The sequence below is a fragment of the Cydia amplana genome, chromosome 19 (genome assembly GCF_948474715.1).
Source record: "Cydia amplana chromosome 19, ilCydAmpl1.1, whole genome shotgun sequence".
Taxonomy (NCBI): Eukaryota; Metazoa; Arthropoda; class Insecta; order Lepidoptera; family Tortricidae; genus Cydia; species Cydia amplana.
In genome coordinates this window covers 9,943,926-9,958,576 of record NC_086087.1, presented here as the reverse complement: position 1 = coordinate 9,958,576, position 14,651 = coordinate 9,943,926, and the positions used below count along the sequence as shown (strand labels likewise).

At 44.4% G+C, this 14,651-nt stretch overlaps 1 protein-coding gene across 1 annotated transcript in view; it reads left to right on the top strand.

Moving 5' to 3' along the window:
• Window positions 1–11,758, top strand: part of LOC134656977 (tetratricopeptide repeat protein 28) — a 129,400-nt gene extending 117,642 nt beyond the window's left edge. Inside the window, exons 26-39 of the mRNA XM_063512541.1 lie at window positions 5–120; window positions 750–877; window positions 1,766–1,957; window positions 3,474–3,634; window positions 4,869–4,976; window positions 5,500–5,575; window positions 5,731–5,828; window positions 6,331–6,551; window positions 7,477–7,641; window positions 9,119–9,274; window positions 9,753–9,856; window positions 9,932–10,234; window positions 10,343–10,468; window positions 10,557–11,758. Of these exons, the coding sequence (XP_063368611.1) occupies window positions 5–120; window positions 750–877; window positions 1,766–1,957; window positions 3,474–3,634; window positions 4,869–4,976; window positions 5,500–5,575; window positions 5,731–5,828; window positions 6,331–6,551; window positions 7,477–7,641; window positions 9,119–9,274; window positions 9,753–9,856; window positions 9,932–10,234; window positions 10,343–10,468; window positions 10,557–11,746 (3,144 nt within the window). The 3' untranslated portion in view covers window positions 11,747–11,758. The remainder of the gene's footprint in view (window positions 1–4; window positions 121–749; window positions 878–1,765; window positions 1,958–3,473; window positions 3,635–4,868; window positions 4,977–5,499; window positions 5,576–5,730; window positions 5,829–6,330; window positions 6,552–7,476; window positions 7,642–9,118; window positions 9,275–9,752; window positions 9,857–9,931; window positions 10,235–10,342; window positions 10,469–10,556) is intronic.
• The last annotated feature ends 2,893 nt before the right edge of the window (window positions 11,759–14,651 follow it).

Sequence of the window (14,651 nt, the reverse complement as noted above, 5' to 3'; positions counted from 1 at the left end):
TCAGGTGGCTCGCAATCATCTTCTGAACTCGTCGAATTATTCACTGAGCTCGCTCTTCAGTGTGGGATCGGTCGGCGGATCCGTCGCAGGATCGGTTGCTAGTCTACAAGGATCTACTAGGTTTGTATAATTCCTCCTTCCTTTTTCCTTCCTTTCCCTTCTACTTATAACCTTTGGCCTACTACTATCGGGTAGATGGCGTTAATTTCAATATTTAACAAACTAACACATATCAGTGAAAGAATAAGGGGGAAATGGCGTTTTAACAGTTTTAATCTGCTGTCGAAAGATGGCAGTAAATTTACTACTACATAATTTACCATGATAGTAACTCTCTGTACACTCTATTCTCTTTGGTATTAGTATTAATGCATCATTTGTTTCACTTCTTTTTACGTGAGATCTCTATTAGAAGTTAGTTATGGCAGGTTATAGTTATAAGCCACTGTAAGTGTAAATATTGCCAGCTAGAGGATAGGCAGCCTAACTATATCCAGAAGCGTAGGATCCTCCTAGTGTTTCTGCAAGTTTTCAAAGTGACCTAGGTGTTCTTGAGTATTTGCGAGCTTTATATAATCTAGAAATATTTACAATTATATAGATGGTCAACCAAATCTTGTCAGTAGAAAAAGGCGCGAAATTCAAATTTTCTATGGGACAATATCCCTTCGCGCCTACATTTTTCAAATTTGCCGCCTTGTTCTACTGTCAAGATCTGGTTGACCAAGTATAATTTTATATTTATTTAGGTCCAGTGTCCACGGGTCCCGCAAGAAGCAGCCATCTTGGCAAGGACCAGCTTGTCTGAGCACCCTGTACCAGATGCTTCTGGCTCCCTTCGAGGATCTGTTGCCGGCGTCTTGCAATAACAACCACGGTATGTTTCAGTTTCAACATTTATTCTGCCTTAACTAATTCGTAAAACATACTGGCGCCCAAACGTGGGGCCATTCCTTCACAATTAATACATGACAGCTTTACTTTGTCAAACCTGAATTTTAATATTACAAATGACTAATCTCTTAAGACGGGTATAAGGTCTGAGTGGACGCTCGAAGCGGAGCGTTCGGCGGGGCGTGCAGCGTGGCGTCGGGATCGCAAGTGATTTAAGCAGCGTGCACTAAGGCCGCTCCTATACGTTTGCATAATTACTTTCAAATGTCCGGCTTTCACTAAGGTAAACTAGCGCTCGACATGCTAATGACCAATAGATGACACCCTGCTGTCACCTCTATTAACAGTGACTTAAGTTTCAAGATGGCATGTACTGGGACCGCGTCGAGCACCAGTACCTACGTTTACCTTACTTGTAAATAATCTACTATTTTTAGGGTTCCGTACCCAAAGGGTAAAAACGGGACCCTATTACTAAGACTCCGCTGTCCGTCCGTCCGTCCGTCTGTCACCAGGCTGTATCTCACGAACCGTGATAGCTAGACAGTTGAAATTTTCACAGATGACGTATTTCTGTTGCCGCTACAACAACAAATACTAAAAACAATAAAATAAAGATTTAAGTGGGGCTCCCATACAACGAACGTGATTTTTGACCGAAGTTAAGCAACGTCGGGCGGGGTCAGTACTTGGATGGGTGACCGTTTTTTTGCTTGTTTTGCTCTATTTTTTGTTGATGGTGCGGAGCCCTCCGTGCGCGAGTCCGACTCGCACTTGGCCGGTTTTTTTGCTTGTTTTGCTCTATTTTTTGTTGATGGCGCGGAGCCCTCCGTGCGCGAGTCCGACTCGCACTTGGCCGGTTTTTTTCCAGCATCCCACGGTCGGCGCGGCTGCGGCGGTAGACGGGAGCTGGTGCTGGTGGTGGAAGGCGCGCTTTACGCGTGTCCGTGGGGCGCGCTGCGCGGCGCCGACGAGCCGCTGTGCGAGCGGTACGCGCTGCTCGCGGCGCCCGCGCTGCGACCGCTGCGACACCACCGGCCCAGGGCGAGGCCACACGAACGAGGTAATAAAAGATAAGATAAGATAAAAGATAGTTTATTCAAGTAGGCATAATTACAATGCGCTTATGAACGTCAAATAAAGCTACACCGGCTTCAACCGTACCTTTGCCCCGAGAAGATTTAAATCCCCCCTCAATTAGAGGAGGGTATCCCATTATGGGACCGGCAACAAACTCGGCGGGACACAACTTTTCAAAAATAATTACATCTTATAATTAACATGCATTACGAGAAAATAAGGAAAAAAAATACAAAAAATAATAATAATGGTCTCCATTGCTCAACTGGTTAGCACTTATGATATCCGTGAGACATTTTACAATATTTATATGTGGACACTAATTATATTGATTTTAAGAACCAATGAGAAAATAGCACGATAACATATTACTAATTAACGTTTAGGACTTAATAATGACCGCTATAATAATCTATAACTACTGTCACATTGTTAGGTCATTATAATACTCGTAATTACCCTAATAGGTACACTAATTATATTGCAACAGTAACAAAATGCCATGATATTAATGACTGCTATTTATAATTAACCATTTAGATATCACTAAAACCTAACGAGGTAAATATATTTATTTATAGATAATGGAATCGATTTTACTTATAACTACCATGCACATGCCTAGTACTTTTCATAGAACAAGCGTGATTCATCGATAAGAAATATCGACTTTAGCCGCATCCTTGCTGACAGCTCGTTTTATTGCCCGGCCGGCACGTTGGTTTTGACTCCACTATAGTGTAATTACCAATTGCTTAGGGCTCATTGAGACTATGCGAGTTTCATTACATTGCGGGTTTTGATCGATCGGTTGAATTGGACGTAACCAACAGTCCGCATTGTAACTAAAATCCCATGCGAGTTCGCGCGCCGTCTAAATCAGCCCTTACCCTCACCCTTACGAGCTTAATCTTTGATGAGCTTACATATATGTAGGAGGTACGAGACACAAAGATGGTCGACGAACACTATCAGACTATAAAAAGTTCAAAACAGTAATTTTAAAAGTGAAAACTTCTTTAGCGGCGCTGTGCACTTTTTGTGATGGGAAAAACATTTTAAACTCGTAAGACGTAAGACGGACACGTGACCTGATCGAAAAACCGTTACAATGAGTTTTTCTTTATTGATTTAAATACCATCTAGTGAGTTTCCCTCTAACTGGTATTAATATAACTCGAGTACTAACAATGATGTGCTTAGGGGTTTCAAGTAATGCGACGAAATAACGATATATGGCGTTAACCTCAATTATACATAGTGCTGCAGACATTTTGCACTAGTCATCGAGTTTTCACTTCTGGCGGCACTCCCGGAGTGCAACCCGTTGTTTTTTTTTTCTAACTTTGTCCACGCGTTGCAATCCTGAGATTATTATTAGAGTCTATGCGGAAAGAGAAGAGTCGTGGAATGTATGGGACCCAATACATTCCACGACTCTTCTCTTTCCGCACAGACTCTATCGAGCTATTGCTTCTTCACCGTTGTTATATCCCCAGGTGCAACAGCGTCAACCTCTAACGCAGAAGCTGGCATGCGGTGCCTGGTAGTGGGCGGGCCGCGCGTGGGCGGAGGCCGCTGGACGGGCGTGCACGCACAACTGAAGGAGGCAGAATTGGTCGCCGATATGCTGAGGGTCTCAGCTCTCACCGACTATCAGGTATGCAATGATTTATAACTCAAGATAGGTTATAGGCGTTCCAAAATTGAAGCGCTTACCTTGTGACAAATTGGACAAGTTGCCTTTATTCGCGGCTGAACAAGCGAGAAATGTGCACGTGCTAACGAGCTCACCGAAAGAGAAAGAGACGACCTTATGTTTAACAACGAGTGTGACAAAGATGGATGGAATGAGAAAATGAATCCAAAATAACAGATTTTTTCGTAGGCACAGAAATAAATATGGAAGTATTTTTTGTGCTCCTCAAGTATGAGTATAACATATCTATGGTTATATAATATCATTGCAGGTATGTCGACAATTTTCATTTGAAACAAGTTCATTTGAAATATATAAGAATCATGCGCGTTAGTGCTTCGGGACAATTGGCCTTTAACCTTTTGGACGCCAATGACCGATATATCCGCACCGTAGGTTCAACGCCAAAGACCGATTAATCGGTCACAGACCACAGAGCAACATCGACCTACGTGCATATACATAAAGTTCAACTTCGGTTTTGACACTTCAATGATGTGGCGTCTGAGTGACAGCTTTTGTGTTTGACACGGCGTGGAAAAAGTTGACGCCAATAAGCAGGCGGCTCATGTGCTGCCCTACAATTCACCCATTCTCCTTTGCGCGTTACCAGCCCTTCTACTTTGAGGCCTAAACTGGAATTCATAATTTGACTTTGACTGGCGCTTGTGTTCCTGTGCTGCCAAAAACACGTTCCCTGTGATCATTCACATCTTATTACCGTTTATAATAAGTGTTCCGGACGTTTGTATTTTAGTTTTTATTTTATTTTGGGTAGTTCCATTTCATAACTTTGAGGATAAACAGGAAATCCCACCTCACCCCGTAGTCCCTCGTAATTGGGGTGAGATGGGATTTCATAAAAAGGTGATTTTGGAAGATTGTTGGATCGATTTTTTTTTGTTGGACGTCTGTATCTCACGAACCGTATTTTCACAGATGATGTATTTCTGTTGCCGCTATAACAACAAATACTAAAAACAGAATAAAATTAAGATTTAAGTGGGGCTCCCATACAACAAACGTGATTTTTGACCGAAGTTAAGCAACGTCGGGCGGGGTCAGTACTTGGATGGGTGACGGTTTTTTTTGCTTGTTTTGCTCTATTTTTTGTTGATGGTGCGGAACCCTCCGTGCGCGCGTCCGACTCGCACTTGGCCGGTTTTTTATTTTTGATATTTATTTATTTTAACAGGCGTCAAAAGAAGCTGTATTGGCGCAACTGCCCCAAGCCGAGTGCGTTCATTTCGCCACTCACATCTGTTGGACGACGCCTGCTATTGTCCTGAGTCCAGGCGAAGTGGTAAGCGTTTTTTTTTTAATGTTACAAAATCAAAATATTACAGATTTTTTTTTGTTTCGGCAGTGAAGAAGGATCTGGTATGTGAAGTCATGAAAATGGTAGAAGTTAACACTAATGAGATACCGATATAATAATATGGTTTTATTCATAAACGGTTGCTAACCTATCAGTTGATGATCGTTGTTTGTCCCTATCTGTCTTTATGCCATAGAGAGGGACAAACGACAATCATCAGCTGATTAACTTAGCAGACGTTTATGTGTAAGGCCTGAGTGGACGCTCGAAGCGGAGCGTTTGGCGGGGCGTGCAGCGTGGCGTCTCGAGCTCCCAGCGATTTGAGCAGCGTGCACTAAGGCCGCTCCTATACGCTTGCATTTGTTTAACATGAAGAAATCTTATCTTATCTTATCATGCACGCCGCACGCCCCGTCCCGCTGCACGCCCAACTCGAGCGTCCACTCAGGCCTTGCACTATGAGTAAGGGGGATAGTGTTTAATAATTTACGATATATTATTTCCTTAGGTTGACTCTCAATCCAAACGTCTGTTGAACACAAGCGGCGGAGCAGCTGACACTTCGACTGAAAACGAAGAAGAAAGTAAGTAAAGAAAATCACATAGTTCGTAGTAAATGTATGAAAAGTAGACTACGCCTAGATATTTTTGAAATATACTGGGAATGTGAGTGGTTCGTCGTATTTCAACGGTAATTAAAAAACATAATTGTATGTATGTGTAACGATTTATTTAACAGATGCTGAAATGACACCGAGTCACGAGGAATTGCCACCTGCCTCCGAGTTCATGCTGACAGCTTCAGAGATAATGAGCATGAAGATCACAGCCAGACTGGTAAGAACTTCATTTACTGATCCGTCAGATCTCATCACTCCCGGGCCCCGGTGATCACGTGATGCTTTCCATAGAAAACGAATTCCGGAAGCTCCGGCCCGGACACGGCCCGGTCTAGCGTGAGTCATCCTTAATACAATACAATTGTTTCCGCATCGGGCGATATGCGGCTTTATTTTAGTAATTTTTGCTTGTAAAACTAAGGTATTGTATACATAATTACATATGTTCACATTTTGTCCTCCTAGAGCCCAAGGTCCTACCTATAGTACCTGCCTATTCAGTTCGATGTAATTTAAACCATGTTCAATTGGAACAGAGTCGCTTTTGCTTTGTTTCGTTCAATTTTCAAACAACGCAAAATCAACTCTTATTTCCTACAATTTAGGTTCAAATTTCAGTGGCTGGATGTTTAGTTTGTATGGCTGGGCCTTGGGAGGCTATATAGTTGAAAGTTGACGTAAATTCCATTTTTAAATTCTACACACATTTTTTTAATTAGGTGGTGATATCCTGCGCTCCATCCAGCGCAGCTCTCCTCGGCACTGAGAACGAGGACGTCGCACTGGCAGGCGAGGGTGTGTCAGCTCTATGCCGCTCACTCCTAGCGGCCGGGGCGCAGGCTATCCTGCTCACACTGTGGCCCGCTCCGCAGGACACCGCCACTAAGATCCTGTATCGCGCGTTGTATTCGGCGCTGCTGCAGGGAAGCAGGGTTGCCAAGTAAGTCCACATACAAGACATCCTCCAGACTGACCAAGTAGCGCTACCCCCTCTGCCACAAATATACGGTAGTTTTACTCCATTTTCGAGTCAAAAGTGTCTTTGTGTGACGTCTGTGTCTTTGAACGGACCAATCACGGCACGGGACTCGCTCACCTCGTCCCCCGCACCCCAGTATTTTTGGCAGCATCGGTTTCATGAAATAATTGCTCTAAACTCCGTCTAGAGGATTCCTAGTCTATGTTCATGTCTTATGGTAATGTTGCGTTTCTTTCAGAAAGGGAGTAGGTATGTTCTTCCCCTCTACTATTTCATAATTTGCTTCAAGGCACCTGTTTTGTGTGCACCAGTTAACAATGTTCGATGCAGTTAAATACATTTTCTACTCCCGTACTTTTATTTGTCATTTAAAGGGTCGTGCACACACCTTTAAAACCCTACCTTATAGTTGTCAAGACAAGTCTTTAGTCTATTCCCCAAAAAAGAATTTGTGCATACACGCAGTATCTTTTTGGCGATTTTACGATACTTCGTGTAATGACCACTTAAAAAATATTGAATGAAATACAGTGTTGCCAACCTTATTTTAAATGTCATCTCTGAGAAATAAGTGAACCATAGACATGTTTTTGTTTAATTTCATTCATTCATTCATTCTTTTCCCGCCCGTACCCTCCATTTTTGCTACTTCTTGAATTAAAAATATTTGTTAAATTTACAATTTTATTTCAAAGTAAGTGCTTGGTCGTAGAAAAAGTATTGTATGCAACGTTGTTTAACTGAGTCAAAAAATACACGCCACTCGCCTTTTTTGACCTCTCTTAAACAACGGTTGCATAAAATACTATCTATTTAAGGCCTATTGTATCACCAAGACACGATGTGATGAGAGGTCGTTTTACTAATTAACGCTTCTTGTTCCCAGAGCCCTCGGCGACGCCATGCAAACGGTCCGCCACACAAAACTATTCGCACACCCCGCGCACTGGGCCGGGCAGGTGCTGCTCGGGGCCAACATCCGCCTTAGCAACAAGGTGGCGCTGATGGGGCAGGCGCTGTGCGAGCTACTAGCCTCGCCTGACAAGTGCCGGTGAGTCCGACAGTATTACTTGGAGCCAAGGTCCGCCTCAGCAGCAAGGTGGCATTGATGATAAGATGAGGGAGTTTCTGGCCATCATTCGCCAAGACGTTGCTGTTCCATACGTAGAATAGTCAACAGTAGAATTAGCTAAATGCAAACGGTCCGCCACACGAAACTATTCGCACATCCCGCGCACTGGGCCGGGCAGGTGCTGCTCGGGGCCAACATCCGCCTTAGCAACAAGGTGGCGCTGATGGGGCAGGCGCTGTGCGAGCTACTAGCCTCACCCGACAAGTGCCGGTGAGTTCAACAGTATTACTTGGTGCCAAGGTCGCCTCAGCAGCAAGGCGGTATTGATGATAAGATGAGGGAGTTTCTGGCCATCATTCGCCAAGAAGTTGCTGTTCCATACGTAGAATAGTCAACAGTAGAATTAGCTAAATGCAAACGGTCCGCCACACAAAACTATTCGCACACCCCGCGCACTGGGCCGGGCAGGTGCTGCTCGGGGCCAACATCCGCCTTAGCAACAAGGTGGCGCTGATGGGGCAGGCGCTGTGCGAGCTACTAGCCTCGCCTGACAAGTGCCGGTGAGTCCGACAGTATTACTTGGAGCCAAGGTCCGCCTCAGCAGCAAGGCGGCATTGATGATAAGATGAGGGAGTTTCTGGCCATCATTCGCCAAGAAGTTGCTGTTCCATACGTAGAATAGTCAACAATAGAATTAGCTAAATGCAAACGGTCCGCCACACAAAACTATTCGCACACCCCGCGCACTGGGCCGGGCAGGTGCTGCTCGGGGCCAACATCCGCCTTAGCAACAAGGTGGCGCTGATGGGGCAGGCGCTGTGCGAGCTACTAGCCTCACCCGACAAGTGCCGGTGAGTTCAACAGTATTACTTGGTGCCAAGGTCGCCTCAGCAGCAAGGCGGTATTGATGATAAGATGAGGGAGTTTCTGGCCATCATTCGCCAAGAAGTTGCTGTTCCATACGTAGAATAGTCAACAGTAGAATTAGCTAAATGCAAACGGTCCGCCACACAAAACTATTCGCACACCCCGCGCACTGGGCCGGGCAGGTGCTGCTCGGGGCCAACATCCGCCTTAGCAACAAGGTGGCGCTGATGGGGCAGGCGCTGTGCGAGCTACTAGCCTCGCCCGACAAGTGCCGGTGAGTTCGACAGTATTACTTGGAGCCAAGGTCGCCTCAGCAGCAAGGCGGCATTGATGATAAGATGAGGGAGTTTCTGGCCATCATTCGCCAACAAGTTGCTGTTCCATACGTAGAATAGTCAAAAGTAGAATTAAAGTCTATTTTTTTATTCGGTAGACTGAAATGACATTTCATAGTATGAAATGTCATTTTAGTCTACCGAATAAAAAAATAGACTTTAGCTAAACGGGCAAGGAGTTCAAAATGACCTACCACGCTTTTATTATCCTGACAATAAAGTTGTGTATAAGTAAATTATGTTTTTTTTCACAGGGACGCTTTACGAGTCTGCCTGCACTTGGTAGAGAAGTCTCTACAGAGAATAGTGAGAGGCCAGAAGAACGCGATGTACACGACACAGAAGAGTATAGAGAACAAAGCCGGGACTGCCGCTGGTTGGAGAGAGCTGTTGATGAGCGTCGGGTTCAGGTACATTTACTTACTCTTTGGCAAACCTTAGTAACATTTAGATCTAAATAATCATCATGACTTCCAATTGCTGACATCCAAACCTGCCACTGAATAGGGAATATTACGCGAAAACCTGCGTAGGGGGCGCCACTTCCTCAATAAGTCACAATCTAAGGGTCTACCGCAAACGAGAGTAGAAATTTTGTTATCTAACCTCTCTATCACTCTTGCATATTCGAGCGATAAAGAGTTTTGCTGAGTTTCGATTTCGCGTTTCCCGGTAGACCCTTTGTAAACAAACCTTGATGTATCTTGAACTTCAAAAAAGAGTTTAAGGTACGTATATATAAGTTACTCTATGGTATACTTAAGTCACTAGTGCCGCACTCTAGCGGCAAAACATTGCAGTAATACTCCCTATTCATTGGATTCATGATGGATTCATGTAGTTGTTTGCTTTTGACATATCAAACTGCAATATCTTTTCTTTCATTAGGTTCGAGCCAGCAGCAAACGGAATACCTTCCAGCGTGTTCTTCCCTCAAAGTGATCCGGAAGAAAGACTTACACAGTGCTCCGCTAGTCTTCAGGCATTATTAGGTTTGTTAAAAGAACAGTTAGAAATAGAAAATACTAGTAGTATTTATAGAAGTATTTAATATCGGTTATTTTCAGGGCTATCACCGACAACATTACAAGCACTGTCAAAATTGATTTCAAACGGAGACGTCGCCGACGACATAATCGGCGTAGTACGTTCCGTAATCTCCCAGTTTTCGGTCAAGAACTCTGAGACTGACACCATCGAAGTGGCTGTTAACGTCAGACTGTGGCGGGTGAACGGATGCCACGAATTACTGGCGTCTTTGGGCTTCGATCTTGCAGAAGTTGGGCAGGATGAGGTGACTCTGCGGACTGGGAAGGCGGCAAATAGAAGACATATACAGTTCGTGCTGCAAGCGCTACTTGCTCTATTTGGTAAGTCCATTGGAAACCATAGAATTGGAGACTTTACCAGTAAACAATTATTTGTTTCGGTCGTATCAAATACAAAACTAACCCAACAAATAACTTTCACTTCAACAGATACGCAAGAAGCACCAAGAAGTCTCAGTCTGGAGTCCAGCTCGAGTGTGGAATCATTAGCGTCTATCGACGATGGAGACTTAGAACCGCACTCTGATGGAGAACCTCCACCAAGGCAACATCGCCGTAAGTTTTCTATGCAAAAAACTATCAGAAATTTCAAAAATTATCTTCTTTAAAGATTTTAATTTTTAACATAAATTTTACCTTGCAGAGGAAAGCGCATCATCAGTGCCACCACCCCCATTGCCTCTCGGATCCTGTGGTGGGGCCTTCACAATGTATGTACGCGGCACATCATCTTCCACTGATGTTGGACGCGGCGAGCCAGACGGCAGAACTGCCCCGCCGCCCGCACCTCCCCCACCTCGATACAGAGGTGAGAGTGATGCGGCATTCACACCATCACCACCGGCTGCGCCCCAGCCTGCCCCGTCAGCGCCCCAGCGAGACGTCTCCCTTGCGCTCGCACATCAAACCAAAATCAGAACCCTCTACACTAGAAGACCGCCTTCAACTGACGACTCCGACTGGGAAAGCTCCGGCCACGACACTGTCCTCAGGAGACGGCCTGATCACTCCCACGCGAGATACCTTGATGCTTTCTACGATTTAGCTGCAGCACAGCCTAGGAGAACTTCTGAAGAAGATAAGACTGAACAGGTGAGGGAAATTAGTCAACCTTCTTCCTCTAAGCGAGTGCCGCGACCCAAAATGGGCACGAGTAGTCGAGACTCCATGGCTCAAGTTCGACATATGAGTGGCGAAATGACTCCTACTATATCTGAGGTATATCACGAAAGGAATATTGGCCTGGGCCTCGCGCCTCCACTGGCCGAGCTCCTGCTAGCCGAGGATTCAAAAACGGAGATGAGAGCGGCCAGCTCCAGTGAGAATCTACTTCTGCAGAACTTGGAAAAGCTTGGGCTTCTGGGTGACACGAGCGAAAACGAGGAGCGATGGTGCAACAACAACTCTTCAAGGCCGTGGCTATCGGCGCTGCCTTTAGAAACGGACGTCCAGGGATCGGATCTGACTACTGCTGAAATAATTGAACGTCAGAACAAATTCAAGAAAGAGGTCGAACCGAAGAGGAAGGAAGAGAACGCATATGAGTTAAAGCCGAAAGAGGAGGTGGCGGGGCCGAGCGCGATGGAAAAGAGATCGGTGTCTCCCTTCTCAGAGATGTCTCGGAGAGATGAAGGGGACGGCAGGAGTATAGCGGATTCCCATTCTTCGTATAAGGCGTTGGTGCTGAGTCCCCGCGCGCCGTACTTGCCGGAGGAGGGGGAGGGGGGCGCCCCCGCGCCGGCGGAGGGTGGTAAGACGCACCCGCGCCTGCGCAGGCCGCCTGTGCCCAGGACGAGACCCGCGTATACGACGCTTGATTTCCCACCGAAATAGCTAAATGTGAGTGATATAGCTGGTCAACCAAATCTTGTCAGTAAAAAAAGGCGCGAAATTCAAATTTTCTATGAGACGATATCCCTTCGCGCCTACATTTTTCAAATTTGCCGCTTTTTTCTACTGTCAAGATCTGGTTGACCAAGTATATGTTTCGAGTTTTTTGTACTCTTCATTTGTGTAAAAAGGTAAATGTGGTTATTGCAAATATTTTAATTTAGTTATCACCTGTAAAAATATACTTTAAATGCTCAAGCAATTTTTTATATGTTTATGGTTAATTTGTAAGTAAGCACTTTATATGTATAATTAGTTATATTCTTAGGTATATAGTTCTAAACTATATAAAATATTGATATTACATTGTAACTAGGTACCACAAGTATCGTAGGTATCCTCTAGCTTGCTCTAGCGTTAGTATTTATTTCAACTCTTCTACTTTTTACACGACTGCCCCAAAAAAAGAGTGTATTGTTTTCAGGGTTCATGTTTGTATGTGGGTATGTAAGTTTCTTTGTTACACCGTAACAGCTAAGTGCCTGAACCGATTTAGGTGTTTGAGATATCATTGGAATCCTTACATCATCCCGAGTAACATAGGCTATGTGACGTCATCACAAAACCAATATGGCGGATTATGCACTGCAAATTGTGCAACCGAAACAAAAATAAAACCAATAAACCTATCGAGTTGGGTATTAAAATAAAGGATTTTGAAAGACGATTCTAAAACTGTACACAAAATATGGTTTAAACTATTCATTTGGTAGGACAAGATTTTACAAAATATAAGTATAACGCAAAGATAAATGAATTGTCTAAATCTATTGAATGGGATATTAAAAGAAAGGATTTTTTAAGGCGATCATACGAATATATATAAGTTATATGTTTAATTGTATCGTTGGAGAGAAAATACGAAATGTTCTACATCGCGCTAATGACATTTCTCTTTGCAGCTATATACGACAACGTCATACGTGGCGCTTACGTTATTTTCAATTGCGAAAGTGTCAAATACGAAAGGAACGGTTTGAACGATTGACTAGATTTCCTTACACATTTGGTAACAAAAAAGGAATGTTTCATACAAACTTTCTTGGACATTTTGGGAAATATGGTGGAAACTGTTCAGCTTCATGTACTTTACCAGCATACCAATATTTATAGAAATCTAAGATGTGATCGAAATGTACAAATTATTTGAGAAATGCTCAGGTACTCTGAATAAACATATTGTGCTGTTTATTATAAGATTTAACTTGAGACTTTGAATAGAAGACACTATTATCATGAGCCATACCTCGCAACCGAGCTAGCAAATCTGTAGCAGTTGTACGTCAGGGTTATCACTACTACGCATAAACTAAAGTACAAAAAATATTTTTTCTTTGTTTTCAAACACACCAATATTTTCAAGCAATGAAAATTCCATGTTAATATTTGAAAGAAATGCAAAAAACCGTAATTTTATAAATAAAATAACAGATACATTGAAACGCATCTAATATTGACATTGACCTGTTAATTTATATTATTTGACAGTAAATTAAACCGGGTTATATCGGAACTATCGGAAGAGGGTCAACAAGGTTCTCGATCAATTTTATTAATCTTACATACAATAAAGTTAAAGCAAAATGGTTCATCATAATCGCCAACCCTGACACAAAACTGTCATATGCTACGGTTTTGCTAGCTCCTTTGCGGGGTATGATCATGACTGTAGAAGGCAGGTCTTTGATGATGATTTTAATTTTGCACGAAAAGTTTTGCAAATCCCGGAGCACACGTGCTACTGTTGTGAAACAATATTTTACAAGAAGCAAAGACTGGGAGCTTAAGACAGATGGGCTCTTCCTGCAACTTCCACGAGTATTTTAGTAACGAAAGCCGAAGGCCGAACTCCGCATAGGGTCGACGCTCCGAAGCGTAAGGAAGGTGCGTGCTTCCTGTAAATTCCCCAAGTATCTTAATTTCGAAGGCCGAAGGCCGTGCTCCGCGTAGGGCCGAAGGCCCGAAGCGTAAGAAAGGTGCACGCTTTTTGCAGTTTCCCCAAGTTTCTTAATTGTAAATACCGAAGGCCGAGCTTCGCGTAGGGCCGAAGGCTCGGAGCGTAAGAGAGGTGCATGCTTTCTGCAGCTTCCCCAAGTATTTTTATTGCGAAGGCCGAAGGTTCGCGTAGGGCCGAAGGCCCGGAGCGTAAGAAAGGTGCACGTTTTTTGCAGCTTCCCAAGAATCTTAATTGCGAAGGCCGAATGCCGAGCTTCGGATAGGGCCGAAGGCCCGGAGCGTAAGAAAGGTGCACGCTTTCTGCAGCTCGAAGTATCTTAATTGCGAAGGCCGAAGGCCGAGCTTCGCGTAGGGCCGAAGGCCCGGAGCGTAAGAAAGGTGCACGCTTTCTGCAGCTTTTCCAAGTTTCTTAATTGCGAAGGCCGAAGGCCGACCTTCGCGTAGGGCCGAAGGCCCAGAGCGTAAGAAAGGTGCACGCTTTCTGTAGCTTCCCCAAGAATCTTAATTGCGAAGGCCGAAGGCCGAGCTTCGCTTAGGGCCGAAGGCCCGGAGCGTAACAAAGGTGCACGCTTTCTGCAGCTCGAAGTATCTTAATTGCGAAGGCCGAAGGCCGAACTTCGCGTAGGGCCGAAGGCCCGGAGCCTAAGAATGGTGCACGCTTTCTGCAGCTTTTTCAAGTTTCTTAATTGCGAAGGCCGAAGGCCGACCTTCGCGTAGGGCAGAAGGCCCAGAGCGTAAGAAAGGTGCACGTTTTCTGTAGCTTCCCCAAGATTCTTAATTGCAAAGGCCGAAGGCCGAGCTTCGCGTAGGGCCGAAGGCCCGGAACGTAAGAAAGGTGCATGCTTTCTGCAGCTTCCCTGAGTATCTTAATTGCGAAGGCCAAAAGCCAACT